The 13,585-nt window shown below is 49.8% G+C and overlaps 1 protein-coding gene across 3 annotated transcripts in view; it reads left to right on the forward strand.

The window, feature by feature from the left end:
* The window catches only part of LOC147033123 (cytoplasmic polyadenylation element-binding protein 2-like), a 121,600-nt gene that overhangs the window by 61,387 nt on the left and 46,628 nt on the right, over nucleotides 1-13,585 (forward strand). For all 3 annotated transcript variants that reach the window (XM_085871222.1, XM_085871223.1, XM_085871224.1), the window contains exon 3: nucleotides 12,125-12,289. In XM_085871222.1, the coding sequence (XP_085727348.1) occupies nucleotides 12,125-12,289 (165 nt within the window). The remainder of the gene's footprint in view (nucleotides 1-12,124; nucleotides 12,290-13,585) is intronic.

The raw sequence follows: 13,585 nt of genomic DNA on the forward strand, positions 1-13,585 counted from the left end.
CGAGTTGTGAAGGTAAAGATCGTGGCTGTTGGCGTTGTTGTTGTTGTTGTTGTTGTTGTGAAGCGGCGTTGTGGTTGGTGGTTGTTGTGTGATGGCGGTTGAGACGTGGTTGGTTCAAAATAAAGATAGAACAGAAAAACGACTATCTCAAAGGGTCGCAGCCCGAATGAATCACATTTATTCCCTCTAAACAACGGGTTTGGGGCTAACTACACATGTACTTACAGAGATACCTCACCTACGGGACCTGAATGGTGGTTTGCGAATTTCCTCAACCGCAACACTATATATGTGTGTGTATGTGTATATATGTATATGTATATGTATATGTATATGTATATGTATATGTATATGTATATGTATATATATATATATATGTATATATATATATATATATATATATATATATGTATATATATATATATATATATATATATATATATATATATATATATATATATATATATATATATATATATATATATATATATATATATATATATATATATATATATATATATATATATATATGTATATATATATATATATATATGTATATATATATATATATATATATATATATATATATATATATGTATATATATATATATATATATATATATATATATGTATATATATATATATATATATATGTATATATATATATATATATGTATATATATATATATATATATATGTATATATATATATATATATATGTATATATATATATATATATATATATATGTATATATATATATATATATATATATATGTATATATATATATATATATATATATATGTATATATATATATATTGTTGCGGATTTCGCGCCCGCCGGCGTGCTGACGGCCACGTAACTCGAATCGCGGCACGTTGCCCACCGGACGGACAATCCAGTCGTGACCCTCTCGGACTAACGCCGGGAACCAGTCACGGGTGGACCTTTCGGTCTCACCGCGATCGAGCCAATCAGCCCCCGCGTGGGATAGGGTTGCTCGCCGACCCGACCTACCTAAGTACCCACGCGGAGGGTAGACCGGGCGATCGCACCTCGCCGCAGGTCGACTTTGGACACGGGCCACTTAAGCGACCCGTTCCGTACTATCAGAATAACCGAGCGGTGTTATCGTCGACCTCGACGGTTCGATTAATTATCGGGCGTATTCAGCCCACTACCAACCCTTTACGTGAAGCAAGATGGGGATTCAATGGAGGAAAAGACGAAGCGAAGCGGGAGAACAGTTCAATAATAAAGCACATTTATTCGCGGCATACGGGAAACACACATATTCAATTCCACCAAAAGCACACAGAAAAGACACAATGCAATTTACACAAAAAGCAAATACAAAAGCGAAGACACAATGCAGAGCTAATACCGACTACCGAGCACACGGCAACACTTATACAATTCTACTTCACAGACGGCGCCGACAACACATACCCAAAACCAAGGAAAGAATACCCTCAAGGATGAGGCGGGCCTGAGGCCGAGACCGGGTCGCGCCTACCCGTCTGGTGATGAGACGAGGAGCGGCGATGGCGCCTCACTCCGCGGGCCTCGCGGACAGTGTCTGGCAGGGGGTGGGAAAGGGGCCCCCTTGGTCGCACTATCTCAGCGCGGGGGGAAACAGGAGGGGGTTGCTGATGCTCGGGGTATAGAGGATCTTTATTATCCCTGGTGTGCGTCTCCACCTCGGCCAGGTCGCGCTGTCGGCCTCCCTCGGGTGTGCAGCTCCCGGCACCGACGCGAGCACCCCCTCGTCTGCCTTCGCCGCTGCCGCCTCTCCGCCTCTGGACTCTCCGACTCTGGACTCTTCTTTGGACTCTCCCGTTGGACTCTTCTTTGGACTCTCCTACTCTCGACTCTCCGGTGACTGACGAACACGGTCCTTTTATCCCCCCGTAGCTTCGCCTTTGACCCCCTCCCTTTGACCTTTCACCTCGCTCCCCATTGGCCCGAGAAAAAGTGGGCGTGAAGGCTTTTTGATCCACAAATTTACATATATCGATCGTCCTGGAGGCGGGGCCAAATCGCCCCTCGCTCACTGATTGGACGGCAAAAAGTGGGCGTGTGTCGTTTTTGATCCGTTTTTGAAGCACAAAATCCGTGATTTTGTACACGCTGTTCGACGCGCGCTCTGCATGAGTCCAACACCGGTACCCACAGCGGGGCAAGAACGGTGGCGATGCTACGGTTGCGAGGTGTGACGGGAAGGTCGTGGCGGTTGTGGTGAAGCGGTGGTTGTGGTTGGTGGTTGATGTTGTGGTTGTGGTGGTAATCATGGCGGTTGGTCCAAAATAAAGATAGTAAAAGAAAAACGGCTATGCTGAAGAGTCGCAGCACGCATAAATGACATGTATTCCCACTAGACAACGGGTTTGGACCTAACTACACATGTACTTACCGAGATACCTCACCTAAGGGACCTGAATGGTGGTTTGCGAATTTGGTGACCACAACACTACCCCCTCCCCTTTTTACAGACTCGTCCCGAGTCGTCAAATTTTCGTGTGCCATCATGTGTAGTTTTCCCCTAGTACATTTTACCTACGGATCCCTGAGTGCGACATTCATGGTATTCGTGTCCCCAAAATAAATAACCTGAGGGCTGCGTAACTATCTAAACAAACTCACTCACACGGACGACTTAAATAAAATTGCCGGCGCTAGACAGACATGCCGGGGGCGCACTCATATTTACAGTACATCTTAACCTTAACTTACAAATTTTACACTAAACCATGGCCCAGGATCATTGAACTCTGCAAAAAGAAAGCAGTTAACAGGGAGCCAGGCTGCCCACATGCAGTCTCTGGCTCAAACAATGCAGGTGACAGGGAACGTGGCTGGCTACTCACACGCAGTCCAAGGCCTTCCCTTTTGAACTGAACGCAGTGAACCACAACGGTGCATGGGCTGCACAAACGTAGTCTCCGTGCCAGCTCAAGTGGCACACGCAATGAGCACAACGAATGAATGGATGAATGGATGGACGCAAAACACGGTGCACGGGCTGCCACTGCAGGCCCGTGTTGTAGCTGCCAACAGGGCAGTTCTCGCAGCTTGCAAACTGTTGCCTTGCGGATCCTGGCACACATGGAAATGAACAGGGGGGCAAAGCAAAAATTGAACGGGGCTGGTGCACCTGGGCAGTGGGCATGGCATGGCAAAGGCAGCAGGCAAACACAGCCCGCAGAAGAAGGCGTCTGCAGGCAAACACAGCCGGCAGATGAACGGGCCGGCACAGGCCTTGAAGAAAAACAGCCAGCAGATGAACTGGCCGGCACAGGCCTTGCAGAAAAACAGCCAGCCGGCAGACGAAGTTGGCCGGCCTCCGCCTTGAAGCAAAACACGGCCAGCCGATGAAGTTGGCCAGCTCTTGCCGTTCAGTGGAGGTTGGTGGAGGGAGTGCGGTGGTGCTGGCCACTTGGAAGGCGGGCTCGGACCTACCTACCTGTCTCCCTCCCAACCTATCGCCTTTGCCTGTCACTGTACATACCCACTCCCTTAATTTGTCAAACCCCAATTTAGCCCCAACTTATTTTTTTGTTGTTTTTATTTTTACTTCCCCTCTATAAATCGTCCCCTAACCCCCTTTATCGTCCTTGTTCGGCTAACCTATCCTGTCACCTAGCCTACTCCCAACCCCTACGTTCCCTTCCCGGAGGGGAATAAGGGAGAGCTAACGTCCTGTGTCGAGGCCCAACGAAGCCTCAGAATGGCCTCCCCAGAGTTCGGCGATCTATAACCAAAGTGGGTCCAGCGGCCCACAACGACAGCGAGGGGATGGATGGTGCGGAGGGGTACACTTCCTAATCTACCCTAACCATTTAACCATTAAACTACCCCGGGGCTTTTAACAAGCGCCTCTCGCTTAAACTATTGGTTCTAACAACCCAGATTCCCGTCGCCTGTGTTGGTGTCCTCACAATTTCGGGCCTCGCCCCCCAATTTTCTCTCCGTGCCCTCACATGGTCTCCTGGCTGGGACACGTGGCTCCCTTTGGCAGGCACGACACTCTGCCGAATCTCCCGCTATGGCACCCCCGGGCACTACACTGCCTCCGAGCCTACCAGCTCCCTAACACCGGGGAGTGCCCCCCATGGCACCTCCCCTGAGATGCACACGTGGCAGGCCGGCCTCCCGGGCCCCTTTCCGAGGGTCACCCGTGCCCACAACACTGCCCACGCGGCTAATGGCGCCCCGGGCCCCCCGCACCAGGCAGGCGCACCCGTGCCCACTACTCTATCCCGGCCCCCCATGGGCCCTTGGCCTACCACGGCCGACTAGCCTGGTGCCCGGGGTACCCACTCAGCGATACTCACCTTTCGCAGCCACGCTCCCAAGCCCGTCAACAGGGCTCCTGCACCCCTCCAAACGGGTCTCGAGCCTACTTTCCCACCAACAACAAAACAACCTCCATTTTTCAATTTGACTAACCCCCTAACTCACTCTACACTGACCCCGGGGTCCCTTGGGCGGGAGTCACTCCTCCCCCCAATCACTCATCGCACCATGCATTCCCCATTCGCTCCACTCACACAGACCCGCTGGCCTCACTCACTCACCAAGCACATGCTTCCACTTCACTCACCAACTCTTCAACACACTCACCGCTGAACTCTGCCATCCTTCTATCTGCATCCCCTAACTAACTCGTGCTCCCACGTCGTCCCTTAAACTACAGCACGTTCCTTTTAACCTACGTAGCTAAGCTACGTCCCCTCTACACACTCACAAGTCTGTCACGGTCTCCAAATCATCAAAAATCATTTCCCATTTTCCCATCCTAAATCTGGCTACAATCCCTCTAACTAATCCATTCCACGGACTCCATGAGGACTTACCCCTGCCCCATGAAGTCGGTCTAACTAAGCTAACCCTTCCCCCTAACTAGTTTCCATCCTGTGCCCAGGTCAAGGGGGTCTTCCACCCCTTGCCCAGGAATCCTTTGCACCCGAAAGTGAGGCTTGTTTTTTTTTTGTTTTTTTTTTCCATGCGCAGCACCTGCGCGGCAACTCAGAGCTCGCGCACTTTGCACCTGCCCGTGACGTCATGCAGCTGCACGTGTTCCTCGTCCCTCCTTGGACGGTACCATCCGGCAGAGATACCCCTCCTGCCGGATTCCAACCCCACGTGCAGCCATGGCGTCACCGTGCGCATAAAAAAAAAAACCCAAGCTCCACGTCTCGAGGGGTTCCCCACGCGAACACATGTGCTTTGCCCATTGGAGCTTAACACACACGATCGCGTGGAGAACCCGTCCGGTCCAAATCCATTTACCTGCCTAAACTTTGTCCGTCCGCGGGATCGGAAAATCCACCGCGTGCGTTTCCGGACCGGGACTTCACTCTCGCAAGCGAGCACGTGGTGGTCTCGTGCGTAGCACAGCACGAACCGCGTGCTCACTGCTGGGCGAACCCGGCACGGTCCTCGAAACAACTACAGCCGCTACTCGGCTTTCTCTCCTCTGTCGCCGTCTCCATTCCACACACGCATACCTGCGTGTTACGACGCACACAGTCCACTCCATCACATTCACACCGGGAGACGCGGCTGCGTGCTCCCGCATGCCAACCGACATCTCCCTCACATACCGCTCTCTCACACACACGGTCTCCCTTGCACACAGCGACCTTGCACACGGCCGTTCACTCACGCGTGCGGGGGCACTCACCCGCGGTGCCTCACTCGCACTCCGTGCCTCATCCACACACGCGGGGGCACTCAACCGCGGTTCCTCATCCACACTCCGTGCCTCATCCACACACGCGAGGGCACTCACCCGCGGTTCCTCATTCACACACATGGCGACACTCACACACGGTGCCTCTTCCACACACGGCGTGCTGGGAAGCACGCACTCCGGCACCATCGCCACCACACCACTCACACACGGGGTCGCTTCCACACACGGTGCCGCACTCACACCTTGCACCACACACACAGGGACAACCACCCTGGGGATTTGTGTCCCCACAAGGGTCTCCGGGGCCTCTACACCCCCCAAGCTCTCCGTGCACCCGTCCACAGCACTCCTCCCCTCAACCTCGCAAGGCACGACCGAACTCACCTGGTCGTGACTCGCCTCAAGGGGGCATACTCCCTCCCCTCGTTCCTGGAGGAGGCCATCCAGGTGCTCGCACTGGGTCTCTACCCAGTCCGCCAGCTCACCCCCATTATCCTCCACTACCTCCGTGTGTGTGTGCGCGTCACTTACCCCGTCCTCACCGTGCAGTCTCTCCTCTATCGTTCCCTTCCCGGCTACCGTCACTGCCAACTCTTCACCCTTTACCTCCCTTGTCTCAACTATTATTATTTCCTTTGTCGTCACCTCGTGTCTCGTCTCACACGTTTTGGTCTCCCCATTTAATTTTTCCCTTTTGGTCACCGTCGATTCCTCTGTCACGACCCTCGCCGAACACGCCCCCCGAATTATTTTTTTACCCGCCTCCACCGCGGGCCTGTCAGCCGTTGCACCCCCTTCCAGCTCGTTTGCTCCCACACGTGGAGTCGCCATTCCCAGCTCCCTGGTCACGGCCTTCATGCCCGCCTGCAGGCATCGGCCCATGTTCTGCGTCTCACCCCGCAGCTCTTTCATTTCTTTTTTCATTTGCTGTGTATTCGCATCCATCGTCGTTTTCACTTCATTTGTATTTGTATCCATCTTTTCGTTCATGCCTTTCATTTTGTTTTTCATTTCATGCGCATTCGTTTCCATTTGCTTGTTCATTGCCGCCAGCATGGCGAATAGCTGGGCTATGTCGGGTGCGCTTGGGTGAGCCGTTTCGGCAGGGGTTGGGGAAGGGTTTTGGTGGAGAGGGGGGGGTGAGGTGTCATACACCGCGGCCGCACCTATTTCGGGCTCTGGGTTCAGTTGGGCGAGTCCGTGTTCCTGCACGGGCATTCCATCCTGGGCCATGGACTCTACATTACTACACATATACATTTCTAATACCCCCGGCTCCCGCTCGCCTTGAGACGCCATCTTGCTTCTCTTAAAGGGTTAATTTCGCTCGCTAGTAATTTGGAGGGAATCGGGGTCGCTTCTCTCACCCCTGGACCGATTCCCGTGAATTTAATTGGAGACAGGAGAGCCCGTTTTCCTGTTCTCCGATACCAGTGCCGCGAGGAGGGCGATGAATTTGTATCGCACGACCTGACACCAGTGTTGCGGATTTCGCGCCCGCCGGCGTGCTGACGGCCACGTAACTCGAATCGCGGCACGTCGCCCACCGGACGGACAATCCAGTCGTGACCCTCTCGGACTAACGCCGGGAACCAGTCACGGGTGGACCTTTCAGTCTCACCGCGATCGAGCCAATCAGCCCCCGCGTGGGATAGGGTTGCTCGCCGAATTCGACCTACCTAAGTACCCACGCGGAGGGTAGACCGGGCGATCGCACCTCGCCGCAGGTCGACTTTGGACACGGGCCACTTAAGCGACCCGTTCCTTACTATCAGAATAACCGAGCGGTGTTATCGTCGACCTCGACGGTTCGATTAATTATCGGGCGTATTCAGCCCACTACCAACCCTTTACGTGAAGCAAGATGGGGATTCAATGGAGGAAAAGACGAAGCGAAGCGGGGGAACAGTTCAATAATAAAGCACATTTATTCGCGGCATACGGGAAACACACATATTCAATTCCACCAAAAGCACACAGAAAAGACACAATGCAATTTACACAAAAAGCAAATACAAAAGCGAAGACACAATGCAGAGCTAATACCGACTACCGAGCACACGGCAACACTTATACAATTCTACTTCACAGACGGCGCCGACAACACATACCCAAAACCAAGGAAAGAATACCCTCAAGGATGAGGCGGGCCTGAGGCCGAGACCGGGTCGCGCCTACCCGTCTGGTGATGAGACGAGGAGCGGCGATGGCGCCTCACTCCGCGGGCCTCGCGGACAGTGTCTGGCAGGGGGTGGGAAAGGGGCCCCCTTGGTCGCACTATCTCAGCGCGGGGGGAAACAGGAGGGGGTTGCCGATGCTCGGGGTATAGAGGATCTTTATTATCCCTGGTGTGCGTCTCCACCTCGGCCAGGTCGCGCTGTCGGCCTCCCTCGGGCGTGCAGCTCCCGGCACCGACGCGAGCACCCCCTCGTCTGCCTTCGCCGCTGCCGCCTCTCCGCCTCTGGACTCTCCGACTCTGGACTCTTCTTTGGACTCTCCCGTTGGACTCTTCTTTGGACTCTCCTACTCTCGACTCTCCGGTGACTGACGAACACGGTCCTTTTATCCCCCCCGTAGCTTCGCCTTTGACCCCCTCCCTTTGACCTTTCACCTCGCTCCCCATTGGCCCGAGAAAAAGTGGGCGTGAAGGCTTTTTGATCCACAAATTTGCATATATCGATCGTCCTGGAGGCGGGGCCAAATCGCCCCTCGCTCACCGATTGGACGGCAAAAAGTGGGCGTGTGTCGTTTTTGATCCGTTTTTGAAGCACAAAATCCGTGATTTTGTACACGCTGTTCGACGCGCGCTCTGCATGAGTCCAACACCGGTACCCACAGCGGGGCAAGAACGGTGGCGATGCTACGGTTGCGAGGTGTGACGGGAAGGTCGTGGCGGTTGTGGTGAAGCGGTGGTTGTGGTTGGTGGTTGATGTTGTGGTTGTGGTGGTAATCATGGCGGTTGGTCCAAAATAAAGATAGTAAAAGAAAAACGGCTATCCTGAAGAGTCGCAGCACTCATAAATGACATGTATTCCCACTAGACAACGGGTTTGGACCTAACTACACATGTACTTACCGAGATACCTCACCTAAGGGACCTGAATGGTGGTTTGCGAATTTGGTGACCACAACAATATATATATATATATATATATATATATATATATATATATATATATACATATATATATATATATATATATATACATATATATATACATATATATATATATATATATATATACATATATATATATATATATATATATATATACATATATATATATATATATATATATATACATATATATATATATATATATATATATATATATATATATATATATATATATTGTTAAGAATTTACGCCCGCCCGGCGTGCGAGTGACCGCGTTAACTAATAACGGCCGCTTGCCCACCGAACGGACAATTCAGTCGTAACTTTCTGGAACAATGCCAGAAACCAATCACGGGTGGGTTTTTAATCCCACCACGGCCAGTCCGTATTCTACCCGCGCGAAATAGGGTCAATCGCAGAATATCGATATACCTAAGTACCCGCACGGGTAACCTACCGAGGGACCGTACCTCGGCGAAGGCCTGCTTGGACACGAACCGCTTAAGCAGTCCGTTTCGTTCTGGGATAACCGAGCGGGTATTATCGCCAGACTTCGCCGGACCTGATTCTATTTAACAGTTATTTAATACCCAACTAATATTCCGCAATACAAGATAGCATTTCAATGGGGGAAAAATGACGTGACGAACGGGTAACATTCACACAAGCACATTTATTATTTCTACACACATACACCAGAAAGCAATGAAAAACACTTATGCAGTCAACAAAAGCAAAACACGCATGCAGTTGTTTTAAGAAGACTGCAGGATGGGGACAAATACACGGGCAAGGCGAAGCACTACAACCGTCTATGAGCAATTATATACAGTCACTTAACAGGTTTTACTTTCAAGACACGGCACCACAACATGCATTCGAAAGCAAAACCCCAGGAAAATAACCACCCCCATAGACAAGGGAGTCAGACTGGGCCCGTGGGCCTTTATAACGTGGGGCCGTGTAGACCGCAGAGGCTCCGCGAGGCCGCGCAGGTTACCTTCCTTGCTGAGCGACCCACGACGCTCATTCCCCACGGCAGCTAGCATAACCGCGGTCCAGCTCAGGCCTGGTGGTACGGGCCCCGGCCGGCAATGCCTGCGAGGAACGAACGGGCCTTTGCTCTCTTTGAGTTGATGCTCTGTAAGAACCCGTCCGTTCCTCAGCGATGCTCGGACCGTCCCGAAGCCTGATCACCTCGGACCGTCTGGCGCTGTCAGGCGAGCTCTCTCCGGCTTGTACACGAGCGCGCAAGTCTGCGCGGTACAGCAGGCGGGGCTGCGCTCCCAGCTCGCGTCTCCTCCTGGTGTCCGAACCTCTTCACCGACTGACGGCTCCAAGCTCCAGACTTCCGCGCAGCAACTCGACCTCTCCAGGCTCGCCTCCAGACCCGACTCGACTCGATTCGTTGAACTGGCGCTCTGCGCGGCCTTTTATAGAGCTGATGAGACGAGATCTGATCTCCGCCCTCTCACCTCTGACCTCTGACCTCTGCGCGGAAAGCGGACGTCACGGAAATCACCGACCCTCTGGATCCGATTCTCCGAGAGTGAGCCGACGTGTTTGAAATCATCACCCTTCGACCCCCACAGGCCCCTCCCCTTTCTCTCCTGTGATCCGTTTTCCGAGGCGAAGCCTCCACAGAGCAGACGTGGTAGAAATCACCAGACTTGCTCGATGAGCGAACCCCCGCCTGTGCCTGCAGCGATGCTGTTCCCTGGGAACTCGCCGTGGCTGGCGCAAAGATGGCGGCGTTTGGGGATGAAGGTGAGGCGATGTTTGTGGTGTGGAGATGTTGACGGTTGTTGGCGGAGTGGTGAGGATGGCATGGTTGTTGAGAGGTAGGTGTGGTTGTGGATGTTGTGAGGCGGTTGATGAAAGTGATGTTGGTGGTTGGTCAAAAATAATGAAAGTAAAGAAAAACGGCTATCTCAAAGATCACACCCCTGTGACACGAAAAATTCCCATTAAACAACGGTGGGGAAATCTAACTGAACACAGACTTATCAACCTAACTGAACTAAGGACCTTTATGGTGCTCTGCGAATTTCCACAGCCGTAACAATATCATCGTGTTTGTTATACTTTATGACAAAACTAGGTGGATGAGTTTGTTCGGTGAAAAGAACAAGCCGGTTAGATTTTGTTTCAGATCCGGATACAGATCCGAGCTATCAGTGGGATACCAAATGTAAACTGTTCAGCCTGTCAGAGGTATGCGCTCCACCGAGTGTCATTCTAGTTCCCTTTGTGTTTACATTATTGTTGTGATGCCCCGCCGATAAATGCGGGAGGGATTGCTGGCCATGCCACTACTGCTCGGACGAGCAAATTAGTGGTTTATTGGTGCTGTCGTTACCCATGTGTGGCTTTCTTTTGCTGTTATTGTAATGGTTGATTGTTTGAAATTGACTTTTTATGACTACATTTTGGATGGTTGAATTTCATGATTATTGAAAAAAGATGTAATAATGATGATTTTTTTTTTTAAAGGAAAGAAATCTGGGACATATAGAGCCAAAGCTGGACCTTTTAAGGCAAAAGTTGTAATGCTAGGTTAGCCTGTGAGTTGCACTTGGATGTGTGTAAATGACACCTGCTTCACAGTTATTTATACATGTAGTGAGTAACTGAATATGGAGCGTACAGCACGCTGTGCAGGACTTAAATGATGGCTGAAACACCAAGTGTCAGGTGAACAGCTGATTTCCAGTAAGATGTACGTTTCCCCAAGGGTGCGCCAATCTGACTCGGTAAAGGTCTTGTTTAGTCGTGTTACAAACTTGGGAACTGCCGAGGATGTTTACGTCGTCGACCCATTACCTGTCATGTCGTTCCTCGTGTGCTCGAACATTGTGCACCATGTAAATGACAACCTGACACCCCTCGATAGTGGGCTCGCACCAACGTGCGATAACTAACTGCAGGCCGTACTTTACAATTACTAACTAACTGCAGGTCATTGTACTTTACAATTACTTGAAAATCTACACCTAATTAACTCATCAGCCGATCGCAATAACTCAGCACTTGTGAAACTGCACTCCTCAGTCTTTAATCCTCGTAATGCTTCCTGTTCCTTATTCCTTCTGACACGTATGACCGAGAAAGTACTGTTTTGTGGAGAATTCTGTTAAATAACCTTTCTATATGTCATGAGCATAATTCCAAGCAATCTTGGTTGTAAAAAAAGATCCATGTTTTTTGTTGTTGTTGTTGTTGTTGTTGTTGTTGTTGTTGTTGTTGTTGTTATAAATGCGTTTTATAACAATTTCTCCCCAATTCACCAACCACCCCACTGCTGCTAGGCCGCTCATCTCTCTTTCCAATGGATGAGGCATTTTTAGAGGATGCACGTGACGGAGTCCTCAGCTCCCCTGGCTCTCGCTCCCAAGGAAGCCATGATGGGGAGCTGGTAGAGCGCTTCTCACGCAAAGTGTTTGTGGGTGGGCTGCCACCTGACATTGATGAAGGTAATTTGGTTAATCGCCGAGTGATTTCTGAAGCATTTTCCTTTTTGAAAGTGAACTTGATCATCACACAAATGTTGCCGCCATCTAGCGTTTATCCCTCAATTTAAGTTTTGTGAAGCACTTGTACAAAAGAGAGATGGAATGCATTTCGATCTTTGGGGTAATTGCTCTGCTCTTACATCTTTACAACACAATATGTCGACCATCTGATTTGTTTGTTTTTTTACGAAGATAATAGCTGATCTATCACTTATCTGATTTTAATGTTGTGTTGAAGGAATTCTCACGTTGGAAGTGAAACTATTTTAAACTTATGTTTGTGTGTTGGGATGTACAAGAGCACCTAACCTGTTCGTTTATTTACAATTGTTTGATTTATACTTCCGGTGTATACAATGGCAGAAAGGTGATGCATTTTCAACACCAGGAAGCTGGGATGGCAGAAGGATGATGCATCTTCAGCAGTAGGAGGCCATCTTCAGCGGCAGGACACTGGGATGGGGTTGCTATCCGTTCTCTGATAGACTGTGGCCTGAAATAGCTGACATTTTCTTCAGAATTGATACCAGAGGAGCTTTTCAATATGAAAGATAGGGTGTTGCCCTCTCCCAAAAATAAATCAAAAGCTTTGGCTGCAGGAACCAGTGCCATGTTGATCAGACTCTTATCATTGCTCTCTAAACAGCCACCCTGGGTTTTTATTTTAAATCGAGTCATCGATATCCTGTGGGTTTCATCATTTTCGTCAAATTTCCAATTTGATTGCCTTGGTGACCTCTTGGTCTGTTCCATTTTGTCGCTTCAGCAAGCTCGGCAAGAGAAGTGGCCCGGGAAATTCCTTCAGAGATTGTCGTAAGGCCCTACTGAGATGCTTGATGGCTACCACGTGATGTGCAAATGCACAACTTACCCAAACCCACCGAATGCCAATGTCAGCACTGTCTAACGAGACCTATTATTATGGGATGATCCTTTTAGGGTGTCAACAATACGAAGAAACATTACAATCAACAAATCCCATTTGGGAGCTTTTTAACGTCTCAATGACTACCTAAGTAGAGATTTTGGAATAACAGTAACTGCAAACAGAATTCTCCATCAAATTTTTTTTTTAAGTAAAAGAAATGCCGAACACATTTCAAATACAACTATAGTGCTAATGAAGACAGCTTTTAGACCTTAGGATCTCCTCATGCTGCCTTCAGATGAGAAATTGTACACATAACATTGTGCCCGTGTCGAGGTGAAAAATTTACAAACTTTACACTCTAAATTTATTTTCGGACTGCTTCAAAT

The sequence above is a fragment of the Eptatretus burgeri genome, chromosome 2 (genome assembly GCF_056783735.1).
Source record: "Eptatretus burgeri isolate ZD-2024b chromosome 2, Ebu_testis_v1, whole genome shotgun sequence".
NCBI lineage: Eukaryota > Metazoa > Chordata > Myxini > Myxiniformes > Myxinidae > Eptatretus > Eptatretus burgeri.